Genomic DNA, 21,194 nt, shown 5'->3' on the forward strand with positions numbered 1-21,194 from the left:
GCTACAAATGAAGCAGACTAGTGGATGTACTTCATCTGGATTTATTTGGCTTCTCTGATTTTCACAAACGTGGACGTATGAAGAGGAAATGAGCTGCAGGTAACAAAAATCAAGTATGAGTCGCCTTTTTTGACTTTGCCCAGTTTCAAACTGCTGCACTGTATTTTGACAGTGACTGGGATTATTAATGAGGTACTGTGTGTAATGTGTAGTCGATGGCACCCGTTTCTGTCCCAGGACACACTGTCACACTTACTGAAAGTATTTAAGCCCAATGTTATTTATACAATTTCTAATAAACCAATTCTGACTGTGTCAGTAATTATACATTTGTGTTATATCATTTCTATAAGAAGCAAATAAACCTTTAGGGGAAGGACAATAAAACAAGTTACTGCTGACAAGTATTATTAAGGAAAAGTGACTTTTATAAAAATGCAATGATGCCTTTTATTTTGATGCTCATTTCATTTCTACAAGAACTGACAATCATAAAAAAAATGATCTCACAGAGGTTGAAATGATGGCAGTACAAAGAGTTCACACACAGATGGGCTCTGTGGTCACTTCATCCTTCAACAGATTTACGCAAGCTGATCTGAGGTTCTCATGCATCTCTAAACCGGAAATGAGAGAAAACCCAAGTGTCGTTGATAGAAATAAGACAAAAATTACAGGCAGATTAATAAATAATGAAAATTAAGAATTGGGGCTTAAAGGTTTTTAAAACAATTCCTATAAAACCGATTGCTAAGGAAAGAAAGTGCAGACACTTCCACACAACCATCATAAAAACACGAAAGATTTTTTAAAAGGTCCCATATTATTTTCCTTTTAGTGTAATAAAACGGGTCCGAGGCCCCACAATGTGTCTGTAATGTGGGAAGGACTTCATCCAGCTCCGTTCACTACAGCACCTTCATCACACGTGTTCCCTGCTGTGGTTGGCCAGAAACTAAGCAGCTCCTAAAACTGACTAAACACTGAATTCAGCACCTTTAAACACGTGGTCTGCACCCGTCCTGTACAGTTCAGGGACTAGAAAATGTCTGCTGAAGCAGGACAGACTCGTCTTATATAAATGAGACTAAAATCCTATAGTAAAAGTAATGGATCCTACACTAAAACCTGACTGAACCAACAGGCAGCGTTGAGTTCATTCACTTTATGTGGAGACGCTGAGTTTCCCCTCCACATGGTCAACTTTAACCATCCCTAAATTTTAAATGCTTTAATCCATATTGTTCTCTGACAAAAAGCAGATTAGCAGGAGACAAATGATGAACCAGCATCTGTGGCCTTAACATTTATTCTGTAAAGTGGAGGGTTTGGAGAGGCTGCGAACAAATCAGTTGCCGTTTTGATTCATCTGGAGATACTCGTTGTGTAGTTTCTCCTGGGCCTCGTAGAGCTTACGGAGCTTCTTGGCTTGACCTTTGCTGAGCTCCTTCCCTTCAGCGTCATGAGTGGGGAAACCCTGTCCACAGTGGGAGACAGGAACAGGCCTCAAATAAACCCACTGCTCAGCTCATCAAATTATTGTGAATGTGCAAAATCTGAAATACTACTTCATCTGTAAATACTCAGAACAGAAAGAGTGAAAACTACAGTTGAGATTTACCGTTTCATCGAATTTGGAGTATTTGTCGTTTTCTGCCCGAAACATTTCACATGGAGGCGTCTTCATTTTCGCGAGTTTTGCCATCTGCAATGCAGCACACAAACAAACAGTCAGTCAACATCATCAGTGAATAAGTTAAAGAGCCACATCATGAAGGTCCGGCCTCTTCCACCTCCTCCGTCCAGCGACAGGACGATTAAATGCAGCAACAAGCATCTGGTCCATTTCAATTCTCTGTCAACATTCGCCGAAGAAGCAAGAAGGCGGCAGAGCCTGAAAGTGCCTCCAGCAGCACGGCATTGTGGGTAAACACACTGACTGACCTCTTGTTCCTTCTTCTTTATCGCTGCCTCCTCCTTCTTTCTCTTCTTCTCCTCCTCCATCTGACAAACAATGGTTCTTTTGTGAGACTCATTACAAAGAGCAAACTTCTCACAGCTTTAACTCTGATCATCTCATGTTCATTTGATTTACATGGACATTTATCTCTCACCTTCTTTTTCTCTTCCCTCTCCTTCAATAACGTTTCCTTGTCCACCAGTTTGACCACAGTGGGCAGACCTGGAACACAGCGTGTTTGAGAGTCATACTCACTGCAGGACTATGAGCTGTGATTCATTTTATATTCTGTTCCACTCTGGTAAAATGTCACAGCTTTTAATAGAAACATAATTATCAATATTATTTATAATGTACGAAGCTGTAACAGACAAATCTATTGTACATAAGTTCCTAAAGTATAAGAATGTTGTGGTTTCTTCTACCTTCATGATCTTCCAGCCGGACTCCCAGTTCTGGTAACGTATCATCACGGACCAAATCACAGAGCTGCAGCAACTCTGTCACTGTAATAAATCACAAGTAAAGAGCTTTACTTTTATTTTATTAAAAACAGAAATAACTGATGAACATGCAGGGAAATGTGTGTTTCTCTCTGTTTAAAAGATTTTATCATTTTGGCTCAGAGATGAAATCAGACTCTCACCTTTCTTCTCTCTGGCGATTTTGCGGACTCCCTCTCTGAAATCGGACAGGACCGTGAGGTATGGCATCACCGTGGACTCCAACTGGGAAGCAAGACACTGTTAGTATCAGCTCAGTCCATGCATTCATTTTTATTTTAGTGAAGAACCTTTACTCACATCAACAGTCTGACCTTGTCCTCCCATGGGAAATCCTATGGGCTCCAATCCTTCAATGGCCCCAAACACCTGAAGGACAGCCAAGAATTTGAATGGGTTAAAATGGAATTTATTGGAATTTCATTATTACATTGAGGCCAAATATTTGGCAGTGCTTTTAGGCCTGAGCACATTTAAGCACTAAAGTGAACAAACTATTATGTTTGTTTTTTCAAAGCAAGTCAAGTTTCCCTCACTATTGTGTTCTACTTCCTATTAATTAATGCTGCCGTTCGACCACCAGCTGCTAAGAATCCTACTCACATGAAGTCATTTGAGGTGTTTGATGACAAAGGATGGAACGGCGCTCACCTTCATCATGCCGGTCAGATACACAGCGATGCCCTGCAGCAGCATGCGGTTGGGCCTCAGCTTCAGGCTCTTCCTGCTGCCGATGTAGCTGTTGCTGTGACCAACCAGCACTCTCATCTCCTCCAAGGCCGTGCGAGTGTCAATGTTGTCGCACAGAGCCTCATGGACGGCTGCCTTCCGCTCAAAGAAACTAGAAAACACAAATCACTCCGTCTACTCAGACCTTTGATGTATTTGGATCAAACAGTGATAAGTTCTGGTGTCGTCTCTAATGAGCAAACAGTCAAACCCTTGTATTTGTTTTAAGGGCGTTTCCTTAATCCTGCTTATGTCACGTGTTTTGCTACTACTGCCTCCATCTTTGCTCTTCTACCTGTTGTTAAGCTCCACCTCTTCAGCTTCCCACTTCTCAAACTGGCCGGTGAGATCGGTAGGAGCACGCAGTATGTCTTTGACATTGAGGAAAAACTCCTGTTTAAATGGAAACGGTACAAAGCGGGAGTTTAAAGGAAAAGCTGTGCAGACCTCCAGAAAAGCACTGTGACTAAAGTAAAAGACACGTTTGTCACATACGTTCATGAACTTCTCATACTGGACGGCTGACTCCATTGTGTTAGACGAGTAGTCCAGGGTATCTTTCCAGGAATGCATCAGGAAAGCCAAGCGGAGCTGACGTGCTGCAGGAGGACAAGAAGAGCAACAACTCGATATTTCTTTTGTATAGAACATCATCATCCACTAAACCAAGCACAGATTCAGTGCAAACATGCTCATAGAACAGTGGTTGGACACGTCTGAACCAAATGTCACCTGTGTTCTTGGCTAAAGCGTCTTTAATTGTGATGAAGTTCTTCAAGGACTTGGACATCTTGCAGCCTGCGATCGTGAGGTGTCCGGTGTGCAGGAAGTATCGGACCCAGTGATCGTTCTCAAAGAACGCCTGTGAGAGAAAGATTAAAAATTTAAAAAACGTGATTACAGTCTTTTACGTCTCGACTAATTGCCTTTAATTACACTGTTAATGTTTCCCACAAACTATTGTATGGCTTTAGTCACTTGGGCTTTTTCCCTTCCTACCTCAGACTGAGCCAACTCGTTGTCATGATGGGGGAAGCGCAAGTCAAAGCCGCCGCCGTGAATGTCCATGGACTCTCCCAAGATGGAGCCGGCCATGGCCGAGCACTCGATGTGCCAGCCTGGTCTTCCCTGTCGCAACAGTCACAGATCAAATGAAATCATGCTGATGATCTACTACTAGAGAGAACCTCAAAACAGATGTCTGAACCGGACAACTAAAACCTGTCAAGAAAGCAGCTGTCTATCAGTTTCTACATCAAGACTGTTACAATCTTATCATGGAGTCACATTAGAGCTGAACCCTCACCTTCCCCCATGGAGAGTCCCATGAAGGCTCTCCGGCCTTGGAGGCTTTCCACAAAGCAAAGTCATTCTGGGACTTCTTCTCACTCAGTCTGTCTGCTGAGATGCTCAGGTCACCTGCATAAGACAGGGAACATTCAATCGTCATCTTAATTAAATAAAAAAAATATTTAAAAAAGGATAATTCATCAACACAACTATCCATTTAACCTAGTCCTATTCTCTATAACATGAACATGTCACATCTTAGTCACAAACTGTGAACATGTACCTTCTCCCTCCTGTAACGCTTTCTGATCTCCAACTGCCTCTGGCACCAGTTTGGCGTACGAGTGATTTGAACTGGCGTCAAACTTGGAGGTGTCAAAGTAGACAGAGCCGTTTGATTCATACCTGTCACAGGCACAGAACAAATTAGGAAATTAGGACAGCCCTGTTGACTGCCAGGTTGAGAGGAACATCAGCGAAGCCTGGCACTGCTGTCCTCACCCATAACCATTCAACACAATTGTCTTCACAAACTCCACAATCTCAGGAACGTATTCGCTGACCCGAGTGAGGACGTCAGGGGGAAGAACCTGGAGGCCACAAAGGTCAGAAAGTGATGTCAGTCAGTTCATTAATATCAAGCCCTGGCTGAAATTATATGAATGTAGTGCAGTATGGTGTATTTACACAACATTACAAGACCATTTCTGTACTTACGTTCAGGGCATCCATGTCTTTATGATACTCAGCCTCCCAGTATTTTGGGAGGGTTGAAAAGATCGAGTTCTCTGTGACGCCGCTTCCAAACTGTTTGTCCAACCAGTCAGACAACAGGTCCTTGGAATTCTCCAAAAGCACCTTTGAAGACAAAACAGTATCATGGAGTCACATTAGGCTCCATGAATAGGACCATCATGTGAAGGGGTTCTCCAGCTTTACAAAAGACACACTACACATTACAAGTCAATCTTGTTTGTATGGTAATAAGCTCTCTCTCACCTCAGCCAGAGGTTGTACGACCTCATCCGTCGCCTTGCTCTGCATTGCTGTCTGCAGGGGCTGCAGAGCGGCAGTGACCGCCGCATCCAGCCTTTCCAGCATCTGCTTCTTATCTGGGTCTGTCGTTGAAGCCAGCTGTGACTGGAAGGGCTGAAAATAGCAGGAGACACATACATTTGAGAAGACAAGTGGAAGGGAACCTAAGGATAAACCTGCACAACAAACTCGGTCTTACCTCTCTGGCCCTCAGGACATCCTCTAGGATTTGAGCCACTGGTGGCTGCTTCTCCTTGTACTGATCCAAAAGGTAGTTCTGTCTGGCCCGTTTAATGATCTGAAACAAAAATAACACAAACATCTGATCTATGAGTAAAAATTCTGAAGTTGTGATGTACATAAAATGAGCAGGTTATATACATTCATGATGCGGAACTCAAAGTGAAATAATCAGACTCTTAGAGTGAATCATTGATGGAAGATTAGAAAAACATTGTCAACCTTCAGAAGAATAATGGAAAACAAACCTTATCATCTATGTCAGTGATGTTCATGCAGTACAAGACGTCGTACTTGAAGTAGTCCCTTAGAATCCTTCGTAAGATATCAAAGGATATGTAGGATCTGGAACAAGGAAACCGTGTACAGTAAGTACAGTATGAATAAAATGATAATCTTAAATGTGTTTCCTTGTTATTGTTTACCTGGCGTGTCCCATGTGTGAGGCATCGTACACCGTGGGGCCACAGCAGTACCACGACACTTTATTCCCTTTCTGGGGAACAAATAGGTCCTAAAAGAGAGAGATGCTTTTATTTAGAGGAGAGAGTCTCAAGACAAAACAATACAAGAAAAATAATTTAAAAAATCTACAGGTAATAATTAATTATGATAATTTACAGTAAAAACTGTATTATGCATGTGAATCCAGCTTCATTTAGCTCCAACGGACCTTAGCTCTCGTCAAGCTGTTGTAGAGCCGTAGTTGTGGAACGTCTGTTCCTGCTGGCGGAGACCAAGAAGGCTGAAGCCGCTTTCCCTTCACTGAAATTAAGTAAGACACCAAACACACAAACATTAACACCTTTCCATTTAACACCCAGTCCTCCTAATAAATATTAAATAACTCAAATCCACTAAATGTAGGTCCCCTTTCAACACCCTAAATTCCAGATTACATTTTTTTGTTTAATATTTTAAATGATCAACGAGACAAACATTGTCAACCACTAAATTCCCCAGTTAAACTCCAAACATGGTCATTTTAGAAGCATCCTGCTTCTCCTTAACCAAAACCGTTTCATCATCACCACAGGGAGCTAATCCTGCTCCTTATTCTCTAGTCAGACACATTCTAGTTCTAAAGGCAGGAGGGGAGATTTTAAGCTGTCAGAACAACATCTGTGGTATCAAGGATGTTGCTGTGACTGTTCGCTGCATTATATTTAGTGGCGTATTCTGCAGTGTTTGCTGATTTGAGGACGTCCATGGAAGCGTAGGACACATCTAGCCTGTTGGTGCCTTCAGCCGTCTACTCACTGCTGCTCTCAGGGTTGAGATCCTGCTGCAGGGCTGCTATGTGTCTGTACCAGCGCAGAGCGTGCACATGTTGTGGATCTGGGGGCCTGTGGAGGAGCTTAAAGGCTTTCTGGTCGGCCTGGGAGGGGCTGAACCCTGCGAGGTAGCTGCGTGAGGTAAGGTAGTCATTCAGGGCCACTGCCAGGGCGGCCTCCTCATTTATCTGTAGCAAGAACCTGAACTCAAAGGCTGCAGAAACAAGAGGGCAAATATTCGCACAGAATTACGGACTAGGCTGCAAGAGCCAGAGCAACAACTAACAGGTTTACCCTGGAGAATGAGATAACACAACTCATGTAAAAATGGATTTAAACTAAACTCAAATCCTACCAATTATATGATACACACAAACACCTGGTAAACTACTCCTCACTACAAAAGCTGCTGCTCAGTGCAAATCCTTTCTTTGTGTCCTCTCTGCTTCACGCTTCAACACCAGACAAAGGTAGATGTTGTTTTATTGTGAATTGTGTGCACTTGACAGATGTATAGCAGCCCTTATGGGTGGATGACAGGAGAATTGCTGTTGCTTTTTAGCGCAGAGATATTGGATGCCGGAAAAAAAAGTTTAGAGAGACTAAGTTAGCGCTGCCTCTGACCGTGGTGCTGGATCCACAGTATTTGATAAAAATGTCTGCATGCAGATTCTGCACTACACTGATGAAATGAAAAATAATTAGCATTTGTGCAACTCGAAAATCCTAGGACATGTTCAACTATCAAACCAATCCATCAAAGAAATGATTCTCCATGTTCTGTCTGAAAAGAACCCACTGCAGCACATCAGCAGCTCAGTGTTTCCAACAAACAAAAGTCAAAGAACGAAAACTAAAGAAACTAACGAGAACTTCCCAATATAAATTTATTCACATTCTATGATTGAAAATGAAACTTAGTAAGATCAAAACTGCCATAAACCAAAAGTAAAACTGTGGAAAGTGTTGTTATTGGAAAATGGAAAAAAAACTTGCTTTAGACTTAAACAGGATGAGGTCATGTCCAAATGTAAAAATGTAATGTTCCTATACAAAAAGGCCCAATTTGTATTTAAGTCAGAGACCACTTGATATAAAAACTTACATACATGAGCACTAAGCATTAGGTTATAACTAATTTATGTATTAATATTAAAGATAACTGATGTTTATAAAGGACTTACTGAACCACCTCCTAAAAAAACATTTAAACAGGTGATTCGCAGGATATGGAACATGAACAAGGTTCAGCTGGTTTGTTTTCACAGGCTGAGTAATAATCATAAATGCTATTAATTCAAGTCACCTCCAGAAGGTCTGTGTTTGGCCACAAATGTGTCAAACAAAATCTAAATGAAAATAAACAAACTTTATTGCAGTGTTAATTGAGTTATCTACTGTATAAACAAACTCATCATTAGAACTGATGATCGCTATACATTAGTGGAGCGCTCAACGTTTTTTCTCCTCAGCCTCAATAATAACAGCAACAACAACATGAATAAGTGAAACAAAGTAAAAGTGAACTCACTACTTGTTTATTGTAATAAACAAATATTAATTTCTGGAAATGTCCGTAGATTTGATTGTTAAAAATCAAACCTGCCCAGATGTGAATCTGGTGCTGAGCTGCACCAGGTCTGGTACCGAAGCATTAAATGTTTGGCTTAGAGAGCAGAGCGGGTGAGAGGGTTGATTTTATATATGAGACATGGAAGGTTTAAACTACCACCACGTGATTATAACGGTCTACTGTAGCCTGAGAATTTACAGAGCTTTACACAGAACAGTTAAAACAAGCTCCTTTCAAACTCTGCAATAGTTCTTTATACAAAACGTACGATACGTCAAAGAGCGTCTCTATTGACTAGAGAAGCTACAGATGAGTGACATCAGTGCAGACGTCCGCGCTGATTAATTCTGCTCCGTTAACTCGGTGTTTGGGCTTTTAAAGGGGGGTCGGTCTGTCATTCGCCGACAGGTTTACCTTTATCTGAGCCGCTGCAGGTTTTGCTTTTGAGCTAGGCTAACAAAGCTAACGCTAGCTTTTTGCCTGTGACAGTCCATAAAACTTATTAAATCACACTGAGACATCTTGATCAAAGCTTTTCGATCACATGTTTTATAAGGTAAATAAAGACTTTATTTAGACTACCTGGCTCTCCGGAGGTCGACATGTCCACAGTGCGGAGTGGCTGGATGCTGATGCAAGACTAACGTGTCCGGAAGAAAAACCGGTGTATTTAGTGGTAACAGCCGGAACAGGAACCAATGTGTGAACCTGGGAGCCGGGGGACCATAATAACTGTCGGGCGGGTCACCCACGCGGAAGTTTGCTGAAATCAGGTGCGAGGACATAACTACACCTCGTCACAGCTGACATATTTTGAACACAGCGATTAAATGAAGAGTGGCTTTTACTGTGTAGTAAGTTACAGCTGTAATGTCGCTCACCAAAGAGTACATCGACAAACTGACGCGTGTTTATGAGCGATACACCGAGTATGTGAGGAGAAACCCAGCTGCTACAGCACAGCTGGAGAGCACCGTGCGCACGCTCTCCTACCTGATCGCAGGTCAGTGAAAGCGGGTTCGGCTGTTACTAAGGTCCCATTAGCTGAGACGGCTCCAAGAAATCAACTTTATACTAAACTGCATGAAACTGAGCATTTAAAGCTTAACAGTTCCAAACCAGGAACTGCCTTTTTGTTAAATGTAATATTCTCTTTTATATGCTACGTACAAATAAATAAACCAATAAAATACGCTCTGCAAAAATGTAGTCAAAGTCTTGAAACTCTCAAACGATTATGATTTGCTGAATGATTTTGGTCTGCATAATCAGAACGGTCACTTTATCTCTGTGCAGACAAAGCATCTATGTGTTAACTCCTACATGTACAGTAGAAGATGTTCAGCATCCCTTTTGTGTGTTTTAAGTTTCTTTACTGGAAAACAGAAACTGCCTTCATAAAAAATCTTCTACATATTTCTTTGTGACAATTTGGGCTTGCCTTTAACAGTAACAGTGTGCAAACATATGAAGGAATGCATTTTTGTGGGTTTGTGTTGGTAGATTTAGTAGAATCTGTTGTTCTCTCGTTTCGTTTTTTAGGGCGATTTGCAGATTCACATGAAATTTCGGAGCTAGGTAAGTAAAGGTCAAAAGTCAATGCAGCTGCAGTTTTAGATTTGTTTTACACAAGTTTGATCTTATTTAATGATTTATGTTCAAATAGCCTTATATGAATATAATGTAAATGTTTAACAAAAGAGTCATTTTAATTTATAGTCCCTATCTACATTATTGGTTTGTATTTAGTGTGTATTAAACCCATCTGCCTTTGTGTTATTTTCAGTGTATTCTGCCTCCAATCTTCTAGTGCTGTTCAATGACAGCATTCTGCGGAAAGGACTCAGATGTACCATTCCTGTGGTGAGCAGAGTTTTCACAAAGGCTGTAGGATGTCTATATGAAATAATAATGCCAGACTCAGAAATTAAGAATAAAAGGATAACTTGACTAAAATAGCTTTTTTTCTTTTTGTTTTATTTTAGTGGAGTGTCACATCGATTCATGTACTACTGTAATGATATCAATCTGTAATGCAACAAACATTTCCCACATCCCAGAAATTTAGTTAAATGTGAACAGTCAACCTTCAGAAGTAGGTTGGTTTAAGTTTGATACATCATTATGTATATAGTGAAAGTGCTCATACTTCTGCTTTGTATGGGTTTGTTCAGTCTATCTCTCAGCAGAGACTGCTGAACTGGCTCTCTGTGTTGGAGCATGTGGAAGTTTTCTTGGAGATGGGAGCCTGCAAGCTGTGGGGTGAAGTTGGCCGTTGGATAGTGATCGGACTTATTCAGATATTTAAGTACAGTTTCGTCTTCTTATGACTTTATCATAAAATGTTTAATAACACTGAAAAGTCTACAGTTTAATTTAAATTGCTTAATGCAAATGTCACCCACATCATGTGGCACTATGAGATTTCCTGAACACATGTTCTGCACCTGTTTATTTCCAGAGCAATCTTTCGCATCCTGCTTCTTCTGTGGTACAAATCCGGCATCCAGACGTCGCCTCCCATAATCCCACTTGACAGAGGTGCAGAATTTCTAGAAGGTCAGTTGAATAGTTATGATGCTTAGTTTGTGCCTCGTGTCAATAAATCATGGCAGTTTGTCATTGTTATGGTTTAGCTTAGCGCCTCTAATTGAGCATTCAGCTTTAAGGTTGTTCTGTAGAGTTTATTTTTACTCTGAATGTTGAACCAATTTTACACTTAAACAGTAATGTAAAGTGAATTATTGTGAAACAATATGTATGTAGGCGTTATTACTGTTGGACATTTTTCAGCTTTTGCACAGTGTTTGTATAAAGAGTCAGTTATATACATTTTCTTCCCCGTAGATGACGGTAATGGGGAACAGCAGGATGAAACCTTTTTCGTGGGCCAGAGAACAGGACGCGTTATTAGACCACTGAGCAGTGGTAAGGTGTTTTGGTTGTAGTTGCAACAGTTGAATAAGATTTAAATGTAGTATTTGCTTTAAGTGGCACATCCCAACAGGCCAAGCCCTGAACCCCCGACAGTGGGGAGCACCAAGTCAGACACAGAAAAGGAGCAACTTGAGGGAGGAGCTCCAAAGTAAACCAACCCCGCTGAGCCTGCAGGAGACTATCGCTGAGTCTTTGTACATTGGACGACCTCTTGTACACTGTATCCTTTACATAGAAATATAGAGCACATCTGTCTGCCTCAAGCAGAAAATACCTATTAACTATTTATATGTAAATTGAAGTTGTCTGTCTTGACTGGCACTCGACTGTAGGTGGCAGACTACTGCAAGGTGAAACTGTGTGTTAGCATGTAGAAAAGGAATTTTGTGTAAAAATTAGTTCACTAACTGACCAATGAGGGCATTTTCTTTGAGACGCTGCTAGAGTTCTCAGAATGTGAACCGTATGCGTTTTTCCTTAAAGCAGTCCATCCTAACTGCAGTATTTTCCATGGGACTGTGTGGAAAACAGTCTTGGAAGCCATGGCTCATCTCTGGAATCCTTGAACTTTCAAGGTAAAGTTCTGCCGGTTAGGATTTGGCCCCAGACTGGTTCAGGAGGAGTTATGATTTGGGAGGTTGTGTGTGTGTGTGTGTGTGTGTGTGTGTGTGTGTGTGTGTGTGTGTGTGTGTGTGTGTGTGTGTGTGTGTGGCAGGATCACACAGTGGCCACTCAACCAAAAATATACAGCACAACAAAGATTCAGCAGTTTGAAAGCATTAGGAGCCTAAAAACATATATGAACATAGAATCTCATTATTTGTTTTGGTGCAAACTCACAGTAGGAGACATTTTAAAGGATAAAACAATTAAGTGAATTTACCAGTTATTTTGTTTTTCTTTCTTTTATTTTAGTTTTGCAGTGCTCCACGACAAAAAATTAAAAAATCGATGGGAAAGGGCCGAGATGAGAAGAAGAGCTTTTGTTTTGCTCTACTACCTACTGCGCTCGCCCTTCTATGACCGATACTCAGAGTAAGTACTTCTGAATGTCTGCTCAGCGTAGATTTAACAGTTCATAAAATGTTACTAGTCACTTTTTACAGGTTTAGATTATAATAAAGAACTTAAGAAATGTTGATGCAAGGATTAACATCCTGTCACTACGTCAATACCTGTTAGGTTTTTTACTTCAAATAAAACTTTGAACTTAAATCACTGAGTTTGATGCAGTGTGTGTGAATGTGTATAAAAGCTGTGATCATGTTTCTCAACCTGCAGGGAAAAGATTCTTTTCCTGCTCAGACTTCTCGCTGATCATGTTCCAGGAATAGGGCTTGTTGCACGTAAGTACTCACCCAGAACCTCCACACACTGAATGAGCTTTATCCCCGGTTTTCAATAACTATAAAGATCCATCAAACAGGTTTAATAATTTATAGTATAGTTTGAGTATTTGATTGGAAAATGTTTTACAAATTTAAATAGAATGAGACTTATCAGGTTTATTATGTAGTTATTAGTTCCTTTTGTTTGTTTTGTCTATCTAGGCCCTTTGATGGATTACCTTCCTACCTGGCAGAAGATTTACTTTTACAACTGGGGATAAATTCTGCTGGTGGCCAAGGTGTTTGCAGGTCAACAAGACCGGAAGCATCAGGATGTCCCTGCAGGCACAGCCACAGAGACTCTGGTGATACGTCTCCCTCCAAATCCGATAAGATGTTAAAGTTACCACTGGAGAAGCTTTGTCACAACATTTCAGATTTTTCTACTTTCACAGATATAAAAATAAGTTATTTTTTTATGCCCAGCAATTAGAAAACACACGTGACACTACAAAGCTCTAGTTTTAGAGCACAATGAAAGAGTTTAGCCTCAAGTATCAGAGCAGGTTTTTCTCATTTGCTTTACAGTGAAGAGTTGTAATTGACATTGACAGATCGGGCTCTGTGAACAACGCAGTCTTACTTTGCAATTTGTTATTGATTGAAAGTTTTGCAGTTACGTAAAATGTCAAATTGTGTCAAATCTTTGGCAGTGTTTGAAGTAGCAGCAGGGAATAAATTCTATCCATAGCACTAAAACCTGAGCAGCAGCGGCAGCTTAGAAGCACAAAACTCTGCTCCTTTGTTTAACCATCAGGGATCACATTCCAGTGTACTCATTTGTGTTTTCATGCACACAAGCAAGTGGAAGCAGAATAAAGCAACAAGAATAAAGACAGCTATTAATTCAGCCGAAACTCGTTTGTGTCTGCGTGTTTGAAAGATGAACACAAACAAAGGGTTTTCAATCTTTATTAACACACTGAATAGGTTTCTTTTTCGTAGCCTACAAATAAATAAAGGTTTCATCCTTTCAGTCCATATTTGCTAGTTTCTGGAAGGTTTGATGGTTGGAACATACACAGACATGGTCGCTCTAGGACATATTGCATCCAATCTCAGAGAATCTGTCACACCTTCAAATAAATTGTTGAATGTTAAGTCTGCCAGGTCATCAGACATCTGATAGAGAGGTTATCTGATGAGCAGTCACACCACAGTACTCATGTTTCCATCACATTTAGCATGTTGCCTTCGCTGGAATTTTGCAGGTAAATGCTGTTGGGGGAATACTGAAAAGTCCTTGAGTCATCGCAAGCTAGTGGCACAACTGTTATGAAGTGTTCCAAGTATGTGAAGCTAAATTTATATGTAAACTGAAGACAGAAAGGTGAAACTACTGGGTGGGAAAGATGCAGCACCAACAAAACTTGTGTTTTCAGGCAGACTCCACATTCAACCAGCAGAAACAATAGTCAGACTTCCACAAAGACTTAACAGCAGCATGTCACTTTGATGAGTTGGGATTTAACATGTGTGTTAAGACTGGCTACTTTCAATGATTCTTTTTGCTTGTATAGCATCTTATTATGTACAACTACAGTGAGTTTGATGGGCTTTATTCTCACTTTTGTGACACTGAGACAATTGTGTTCCCTGTGTTTGCTCCAAGACTCAAAACATAGCAGCTTGGACATAAAATACTTGATGCACCATAATTTCTTTTATACACTTTCATCCAGACAGATGTGCACAAATCCAAACTCACAAATTGTCAAGATAGTTTTCTGTGTATGGAAAAAATTCAACTGTAAGTGAGCGGCAGTAAATCAAACACTGAATGCAAACCATTGAGGATTCTTGTTCAAATTAACGGTAAAAGTTGAAAATATATTTACTGCACCTTTTTTTAATATTGCCCCAAAAACAGAACAAAAAGCAAGAAGTTATAACTAAAAAGCAACATTTTGACTTATGTATAAGGAATAAAATATAGTAATATAATTAACTCTGACATCACTTTGAAAATCTAAGACCAAAGAATTCTTGACAGTAATTACAAGACAACTCTTGATTTAAAAAAAGATGGTTTGTTTTAGGAAAATAAAACTCAAGAGTCTGCTAATGAGAAGAGAAAAACATTTCACTCCTGTAAAACTGTCTCCAAAAGGAGGGGTGTGTGAGAGGGACATCCTCATGCAAGCCTTCTGCCTCCTGTCTTTTCCTTGTCCCTTCTCATCAGATGCATGTGTCAGTCAGGACGTTGGTTGACTCTACACAGGCGTTAGTTACAAAGTCATCCCATGGGCTAGTCCTAGTCTCTTCAGGCTGCTCAGTACGAGCCGTAGCGGTCCTGAGAAGACAACGGTAGTATTATTACTACAACACTGAACCTGGAGCCACATGACCAGACAGAAGCACAGACTGACCCTGCTGCTGTTTTACCTGGATCGTATTCATGACGCCATTAGCGAGGACAGCCATCTTGCCTGCTACAGTCTTCACTCCCTGCTTGAACTGTGCGATGTCTGGGCCAGAGGGGAGCACACTGTCAAAGCCTGATGGCCTCCCTGAGACGAGGAGAGGAGTTGGAGCCAGTGTGACAACACTCTGAAGCACTTAACAAGCAACAAGTATATCTCACTAATAAGCACATTGTGTCTGAGTCAAAAGCGATAAAAAACAATAAACTTATCTTATCTCCTCGTCTATATAGCAATGTTTAATTTTTTCCTCCAGTACCAACAAACTAATCAAACCTTTGTGGTCACTGCCGTCTCCAAACAGATCGGCTGAGCTGATGGAGGTGCTTCCAGACATGCTCTCCAGTCTCGTCTTGGCTTCATACTGAGAGGGGAGAACAATAAAAGCAGAACAGCAGAGTGTTACAAGTCCCAAAATAGCACAGTACAAACATATACTTTACATGAGTAAAGTAAATATCAATTAAAATTAAGATGAGGTTGCTCACCTCTGCGCTGCTCTCCCGACCAAAGAACATGTCAGAGGAGATCGCCTTTGCATTAGCGAATTTCTGCCTGGCCTCACTGGACTCAGATGCTGGAGTTGATGCCTCAGCTTTTCGTCTGCTGGGGATCCTGCATTAAAAAAAAAAAAGTCAGAAACACGGCTCTTTACAGTTCCAAAAAAATAAAAAGACTGCAGGGTCATTCACGTACCTCTCTCCAGTTGGCTGAATACTAGAGATGGTGATCTCCTCTTTGGGGTCCTCTTTCTCCAGAGTCCAGGAAGCAGTAAAGGAGGCAGTTCCTCCATCAGTATCCCACCGAGACCCAAAGCTGTCTCCCACTGTAAACGGGTTGTCCTTGTACCTTAAGCATAAAACACAATAGACTTTGTTAATTGAATGGGGCGATTGATTAAGCTAACTGAAATAATATGGTGGCCCACATACTTTGGAGGTCCAGAGGTGAAACCTGGCTCATCAAACATGTCTAGTTTAGAGCGATTCGAGGACTTTGCTCCCACAGGGCTTTCCTGCTCGATCAGCTGCATCTCTGACATCACCGAGTGAGAAATGGTACTGAAACAGGAAACACATTTAAAGACCAAACACTCACACTTTGTAAGTTACAGTTCCTAATAAAAGTAAATAATTTGATGTGCCGAACATCATTACCTCCTGTTTCCAAAGCCCATGCCCAACCTCTCAGCCTGCTCTCTCTTCTTGCCCTCCAGGTTCTTTAGTTTCTTTTCTTCCAACTTCCTGTCAATCTCCAGTTCTTTGTAAGCTAAACGCATAGAGGCAACACTGCAAAAGCCAAAGTTACACAAACAAAAGTTTACCGTTACACGTTCATAACTGCAAAAAAACTTGGGAGCATTATAGATCTGCCAGACTATAAAGACAAACAAATGTGTTCTATTCTTACATAGACTCTTCAGCGTGTTTCTTTGCCTCAGCAACCTGCTCCTCTCTTTGCTTCTCAGCCACTTGCGCCTGTTTCTCCACCTCAGAGAAACTTTTGCTGCTCACCTTCTGGGCACCAAGACCTTTCTTTGCTCCAAGCTGCATCCACAAAAGGAAAACTTTGTCACTGATAATTTTAATGTCATAGTTGTATATCTAAACGAATGTTTTGTTCCTCCATGTAAATAGTCTCATGTCTTTCTAACCATCAATTATAGATTTTTTTTATTATAGATACTAAAATACAGCACTTCTGATTTGGTGAACATATGACTCACCCCTTTTTTTGCAGCCATGGGCTTCTTTTTTCCAATGATAGAAGATTTCACATCTGCAACAAAAAAAATTCACTACTGGTGAGTATGATGCTTAGTTAATGACAAAGAAGTCAGTGGATCATAGCAAGAAATTTGATGTCATGCTTTAACAACATAGACGTTAGTCTGTTGAGGTTTTACCAGCCAAGACTTTGAGAGACAGCCCTTTCAGAAATAGCAAAAAATTTAAATTATGTGACTTGACTGTAATGTTACTAACAACACCAAAGTCATTAGGACTGAAATGCTAGCAGCAAAACCCTTGTCCAGACAGACCTGCAGGTGTGTAGGACCATCTGCCAGGGGAGTAACCTTCATTAACCTGAAAATACCAAGCTTCACCTCAAAGAGCAACTGGTTAAGCAACAAGTGTTCACTAAGAATAGCTCGAACTCATCAGCTCTGAGCTGTTTTCATTGCGTGATACGCAGACAAGGAAGAACTGAACACAGCTGGTGAATATCAGCCAAGCAACACATCCATGCGTTCAAGGCATGAACCAGCCAGACAAGAAAGCAACTACGACAACATTAATCACCTCTGGGGGTCTGTCCCTCCTGTGATGATAAACGCATGGAGTCCTCTACAGGACAGGACAAACCACTCATCACCATCACAAATCAATATATAGAAGAAGCTGAATTATAAAATGAATCAAAACAGGTGTTTTGTTTCTGTGCATAAAATCACTGAACCCTACATTTCATACTAAAGCATTCTCAAAAGAATTATGCTGCCACATAGAAAAATAGAGATATTAAATGATTTTTATTTTCTTCTGTAATAATATCCGTGGAATGTTCTTAGACAGAAAGTAACACTGTGTAAAAACATAGATAATGATCATGATACAGAAAAATATGAATCTAGAAAAAGTCTGTTGTCGGCGCAAAGTTTGTGTCAAGCTAAGACTCACCAATGGAGGCTTTGGGTGATGTGCTAAGACCATCGATGCTGGGTCCGTCCTCTGGCTCTACAAAGACAGACAAATAGCAGCTTGAGCTCAGCTCTATAATCCGTGTTTCTTCCATTCCTGCTAGTAATGTCTTGATTTCTCAACTTCACACTTTTAGTAATATAAACAGTCATGTCCAGCATATATTGTTTTCCAAAATGTGGTATGTTTACTAACGGCTGTCATCCTGGATTTTGGGAGTTACATCCGTCAGCTGTGGTGTGACAGTGGCTCCATTCTGTTGTGGCTCAGAAGGCAACACCACGCTCCACTCGTTAGCAAGCTAAAAGTATAGAATGGGACAATAACTTCAGTCATACTTTTTCAATTAAGTACATAAGTACCAATTTAAAACTCTTCAATTATACCTCTATAGTAACAATAATTTCTTGCCTCTAAATTGAAATTAAATATTAATATGGTGTTATAATAGTAATAAGACAGCAAAAAAACAAACCAGTGTATGCTCAGCAAAAAAGTCTGCGTCTTTCTTCTCAGAAACTGAGGGGGTGCTTCCTGCAGAAGAGTCGATCCATAGCTACAATGACAGCAAATGTTAAACATACGTTAAAGGAATTTTGTTAAGAGATGAAAATGGGAAAAGAAGATACCATGATATTTTCTACTGATAATACATTTGAGCATCTCCCCAATCTTATCAGATGGAAGCAGTCTTACGTAAATCAATTTATAGCTTATAATTTTAGGTAAAAACTGAAAGCTTTAAACAATGTGGCCTAGAGGGTTCAAGTTAGAATTAAAATGTGTTGTGGTTTAGTTTAATGACATGTTGATTCCCCAAACTGTTCTACTCACATCGGTGCCATATTTAGACAATGCAACGTTTGCTTGCTGCCGAATCTTCTCCCTGTACATCTGGGCTGCGCGGCTATTATACTTAGCATTGGTGTCATTAGTGGAGCAGCCATGTTGGCGGAAAAAAGCCGTCTGTGGAGAGAAACTCAATTATTGCATCACATCCCAAGTAGGCCCTTTAGGTGATTTTACTGAAAAGAATATACAGCATTCACTTCTAATTTTCTAAACCTGGTTCTTAATCCATTTTAATTTGGGCCTAGGTTCACAGTTGGTATGACTTACTGCATTGGCATTGCCTCCAACTTGCATACATCTGAGCTGAAACCAGTTCCAGTTGGAGTCTAACTCCGTAGATCTGAAGGGAAATTTAAGGTCAGAACTGTGTTTATTAAAACTGCCAAAGATGTAGCATCATTATGCCAACACTGATCATTTTTAGAGTACCTAATGAAGCTGAGGTGTACTCCCAGAGAGCGGTGGATTCCAGAGCAGTCGATGCACAAGAACACGCCATATGAAATACTTGCCCAGCTGGGATTTTTTGCGGCACAGTCAAAGCATACCTGAAAAAAAGCACGTGTGTATTGTTGACTGGGCAACTTTGAGGGACGAAAGTGTGAACACAAGCTTTTATATGAACAACGCACCTAACGTTCAATTTAATTACAAACCCTTGTGCACTCACACTGTGATATTTTAATAGACACCTAAAAATCAAGTGAAACTCACGACTTAAAAATAAAACTTCTGATTTTGAATTATAGTGACTGATTGTTACAAAATTATGTTGTTCTGGATTCACTATGGTTTTCATTTTTGGTTAAAGGCAAAATGTCAGGTATTTTCCTATATTTATGTCTGCACTTCCCAGTTTAGAAGCCACTGTACTAAACACAGGCCACTTCTGAAGGGATAAAAAGGCTATAATAATAGAATGGGTAAAATGAATAGCCGTTTAGAGACATTACATATAAATAGTAGCGCATGTCCATTCATATTTTTATATACATGGTTATGATGAAAACGCAAGGTGTCATAACACACACTGTATCCACGTCACGTCTGGGCCTGCAGCGAGTAACAGGACAGCGGAAACCCTTCACACGTTTTAGTGCACGGCGGTTTAACTAGAAACGACTCCATAATTGAAAGTGGCGTAACATAAAACAGCCCCTGTCTCTGACAGACAATAAACAACGCCAAGTAACGTCATGTGAACCTTAAACGTTGCTAGCGTTAGCGACGTATAGTTCAAAGATCAAGTGGAATTTAAACGTTACTATTTCTAAGTAAACGGTGGGCGGTGTTACCTCTGCGACTTGGCATAACTAATCAAATCACTTACGTCTTCTCACCCTAAAACTGTGTCGCTACGTACTTAGCGTCCTCGGTAAATACAAACTGTATACGTGGCCTTTACGTTTCCCAGATTTACCGGCTACCACCGTTGAGCTAGCTAGCTAGCTAGCTGGGCCCAGCTAACGCTACGTGTTAAAAGACCGCTACAGGCGACCGCTTCCAAACGGACACATACAACAAATCGACACACGTACATCAAACAATGCTACACAAACGCTGGTTATGTCGTACTCAGTTACCTTGTTGGTAGGAATAGAGCGTAATCTTTTAAAAATTGTGAGGATTTCAGTCTTATTTGGTTCCGTAGCCATCTTAACCCACTGACTATAGCCAGAAGATGACGTCACTACGGATCGCCAGGTGCCCCAAATCTAGTGAAAGCGATTTTTGTTAGAGGCAGACAAAATGCTGGTAATAAACATGATGAGGCTTATGCATATACAACATAAACTAATATTATATTAGGTATACTTTATATAATAAATAACAATAATAGAATAATATGAAAGTTATATTTATTATGTAAATATATACCACCACTCTATTCTCACCCTCCGCGGGTGGTCTCATCCACTTTTTCCAAGCTCGGGTCCTCTACCAGAGGCCAGGGAGCTTGAGGGTTCTGCGCAGTATCCTTGCTGTTCCTAGGACTGCACTTTTCTGGACTGAGATGTCGGATGTTTTTCCAGGGATCTGTTGTAGCCACTCCTCCAGTTTGGGGGTCACAGCCCCCAGTGCTCCGATCACCACAGGCACCACTGTGGCCTTCACCTTCCAAGCCTTCTCCAATTCTTCTCTGAGCCCTTGGTATTTCTCTAGTTTCTCATGTTCCTTTTTCCTGATGTTGCCATCGCTTGGTATTGCCACATCCACCACCACGGCTTTCCTCTGCTCTTTATCCACCACCACAATGTCTGGTTGGTTCGCCATTACCATTCTGTCAG

The 21,194-nt window shown here is 40.7% G+C and overlaps 4 protein-coding genes across 6 annotated transcripts in view; 2 read left to right on the top strand and 2 right to left on the bottom strand.

Annotated features, from left to right (window-relative positions):
• The window catches only part of LOC114852006 (membrane progestin receptor gamma-B-like), a 6,436-nt gene extending 6,109 nt beyond the window's left edge, over positions 1 to 327 (top strand). Inside the window, exon 8 of the mRNA XM_029144005.3 lies at positions 1 to 327. This exon is cut by the window's left edge and continues 483 nt beyond it. The gene's annotated coding sequence lies outside the window, so the exon portion shown is untranslated.
• A 94-nt stretch (positions 328 to 421) lies between these two features.
• Positions 422 to 9,331, bottom strand: cars1 (cysteinyl-tRNA synthetase 1). Of its 2 annotated transcripts, XM_029144000.3 has the most exons (23): positions 9,187 to 9,326; positions 7,018 to 7,245; positions 6,431 to 6,522; positions 6,183 to 6,271; positions 6,006 to 6,102; positions 5,717 to 5,815; positions 5,482 to 5,631; positions 5,200 to 5,340; positions 4,984 to 5,072; positions 4,766 to 4,887; positions 4,499 to 4,611; positions 4,192 to 4,320; positions 3,925 to 4,054; positions 3,688 to 3,791; positions 3,488 to 3,585; positions 3,115 to 3,304; positions 2,764 to 2,832; positions 2,607 to 2,688; positions 2,386 to 2,466; positions 2,115 to 2,182; positions 1,945 to 2,004; positions 1,622 to 1,705; positions 422 to 1,477 (listed from the first exon to the last, which is right to left on the bottom strand). In XM_029144000.3, exons 1-23 carry the CDS (start codon positions 9,206 to 9,208, stop codon positions 1,349 to 1,351), a joined length of 2,466 nt encoding a protein of 821 aa, XP_028999833.1. In that variant the 5' UTR covers positions 9,209 to 9,326; the 3' UTR covers positions 422 to 1,348. The 2 variants fall into 2 exon arrangements, with proteins under 2 accessions (XP_028999833.1, XP_028999834.1); XM_029144001.3 differs by lacking the exon at positions 7,018 to 7,245 and having other exon boundaries at positions 9,187 to 9,331.
• Positions 9,327 to 13,786, top strand: pex16 (peroxisomal biogenesis factor 16). Its single transcript, XM_029144006.3, has 11 exons — positions 9,327 to 9,607; positions 10,147 to 10,182; positions 10,391 to 10,467; positions 10,779 to 10,912; positions 11,066 to 11,163; positions 11,452 to 11,532; positions 11,612 to 11,761; positions 12,044 to 12,116; positions 12,457 to 12,576; positions 12,823 to 12,887; positions 13,092 to 13,786. The coding sequence occupies exons 1-11, from the start codon at positions 9,475 to 9,477 to the stop codon at positions 13,148 to 13,150; spliced, it is 1,026 nt and encodes a 341-aa protein (XP_028999839.1). The 5' UTR covers positions 9,327 to 9,474; the 3' UTR covers positions 13,151 to 13,786.
• A 39-nt stretch (positions 13,787 to 13,825) lies between these two features.
• arfgap2 (ADP-ribosylation factor GTPase activating protein 2) lies at positions 13,826 to 20,643 on the bottom strand. Of its 2 annotated transcripts, XM_029144002.2 has the most exons (17): positions 20,490 to 20,643; positions 19,336 to 19,454; positions 19,174 to 19,246; positions 18,889 to 19,020; positions 18,530 to 18,610; positions 18,250 to 18,355; positions 18,034 to 18,090; positions 17,656 to 17,700; positions 17,079 to 17,131; positions 16,763 to 16,899; positions 16,510 to 16,641; positions 16,285 to 16,413; positions 16,049 to 16,201; positions 15,841 to 15,967; positions 15,629 to 15,716; positions 15,315 to 15,439; positions 13,826 to 15,222 (listed from the first exon to the last, which is right to left on the bottom strand). In XM_029144002.2, the coding sequence occupies exons 1-17, from the start codon at positions 20,559 to 20,561 to the stop codon at positions 15,202 to 15,204; spliced, it is 1,650 nt and encodes a 549-aa protein (XP_028999835.1). In that variant the 5' UTR covers positions 20,562 to 20,643; the 3' UTR covers positions 13,826 to 15,201. The 2 variants fall into 2 exon arrangements, with proteins under 2 accessions (XP_028999835.1, XP_028999837.1); XM_029144004.3 differs by lacking the exon at positions 17,656 to 17,700.
• Positions 20,644 to 21,194: the final 551 nt, after the last annotated feature.

The sequence above is a fragment of the Betta splendens genome, chromosome 3 (assembly GCF_900634795.4).
Source record: "Betta splendens chromosome 3, fBetSpl5.4, whole genome shotgun sequence".
In the NCBI taxonomy this organism is placed as follows: domain Eukaryota; kingdom Metazoa; phylum Chordata; class Actinopteri; order Anabantiformes; family Osphronemidae; genus Betta; species Betta splendens.

Coding starts and splice junctions, on each gene's coding strand:
- cars1 (XM_029144000.3), bottom strand. CDS start 9,208: ATGTCGACCTCCGGAGAGCCAG. Junction 4,612..4,765: donor AGCGTTACAGGAGGGAGAAG/GTACATGTTCAC, acceptor TGTCTTATGCAG/GTGACCTGAGCATCTCAGCA. Junction 4,321..4,498: donor GGGACTCTCCATGGGGGAAG/GTGAGGGTTCAG, acceptor CTGTTGCGACAG/GGAAGACCAGGCTGGCACAT.
- pex16 (XM_029144006.3), top strand. CDS start 9,475: ATGTCGCTCACCAAAGAGTACATCGACAAACTGACGCGTGTTTATGAG. Junction 10,913..11,065: donor GGACTTATTCAGATATTTAA/GTACAGTTTCGT, acceptor GTTTATTTCCAG/AGCAATCTTTCGCATCCTGC. Junction 12,577..12,822: donor TTCTATGACCGATACTCAGA/GTAAGTACTTCT, acceptor CTCAACCTGCAG/GGAAAAGATTCTTTTCCTGC.
- arfgap2 (XM_029144002.2), bottom strand. CDS start 20,561: ATGGCTACGGAACCAAATAAGACTGAAATCCTCACAATTTTTAAAAGA. Junction 17,132..17,655: donor GGAGGGACAGACCCCCAGAG/GTGATTAATGTT, acceptor TTTTTGTTGCAG/ATGTGAAATCTTCTATCATT. Junction 16,202..16,284: donor TTCACCTCTGGACCTCCAAA/GTATGTGGGCCA, acceptor TTTATGCTTAAG/GTACAAGGACAACCCGTTTA.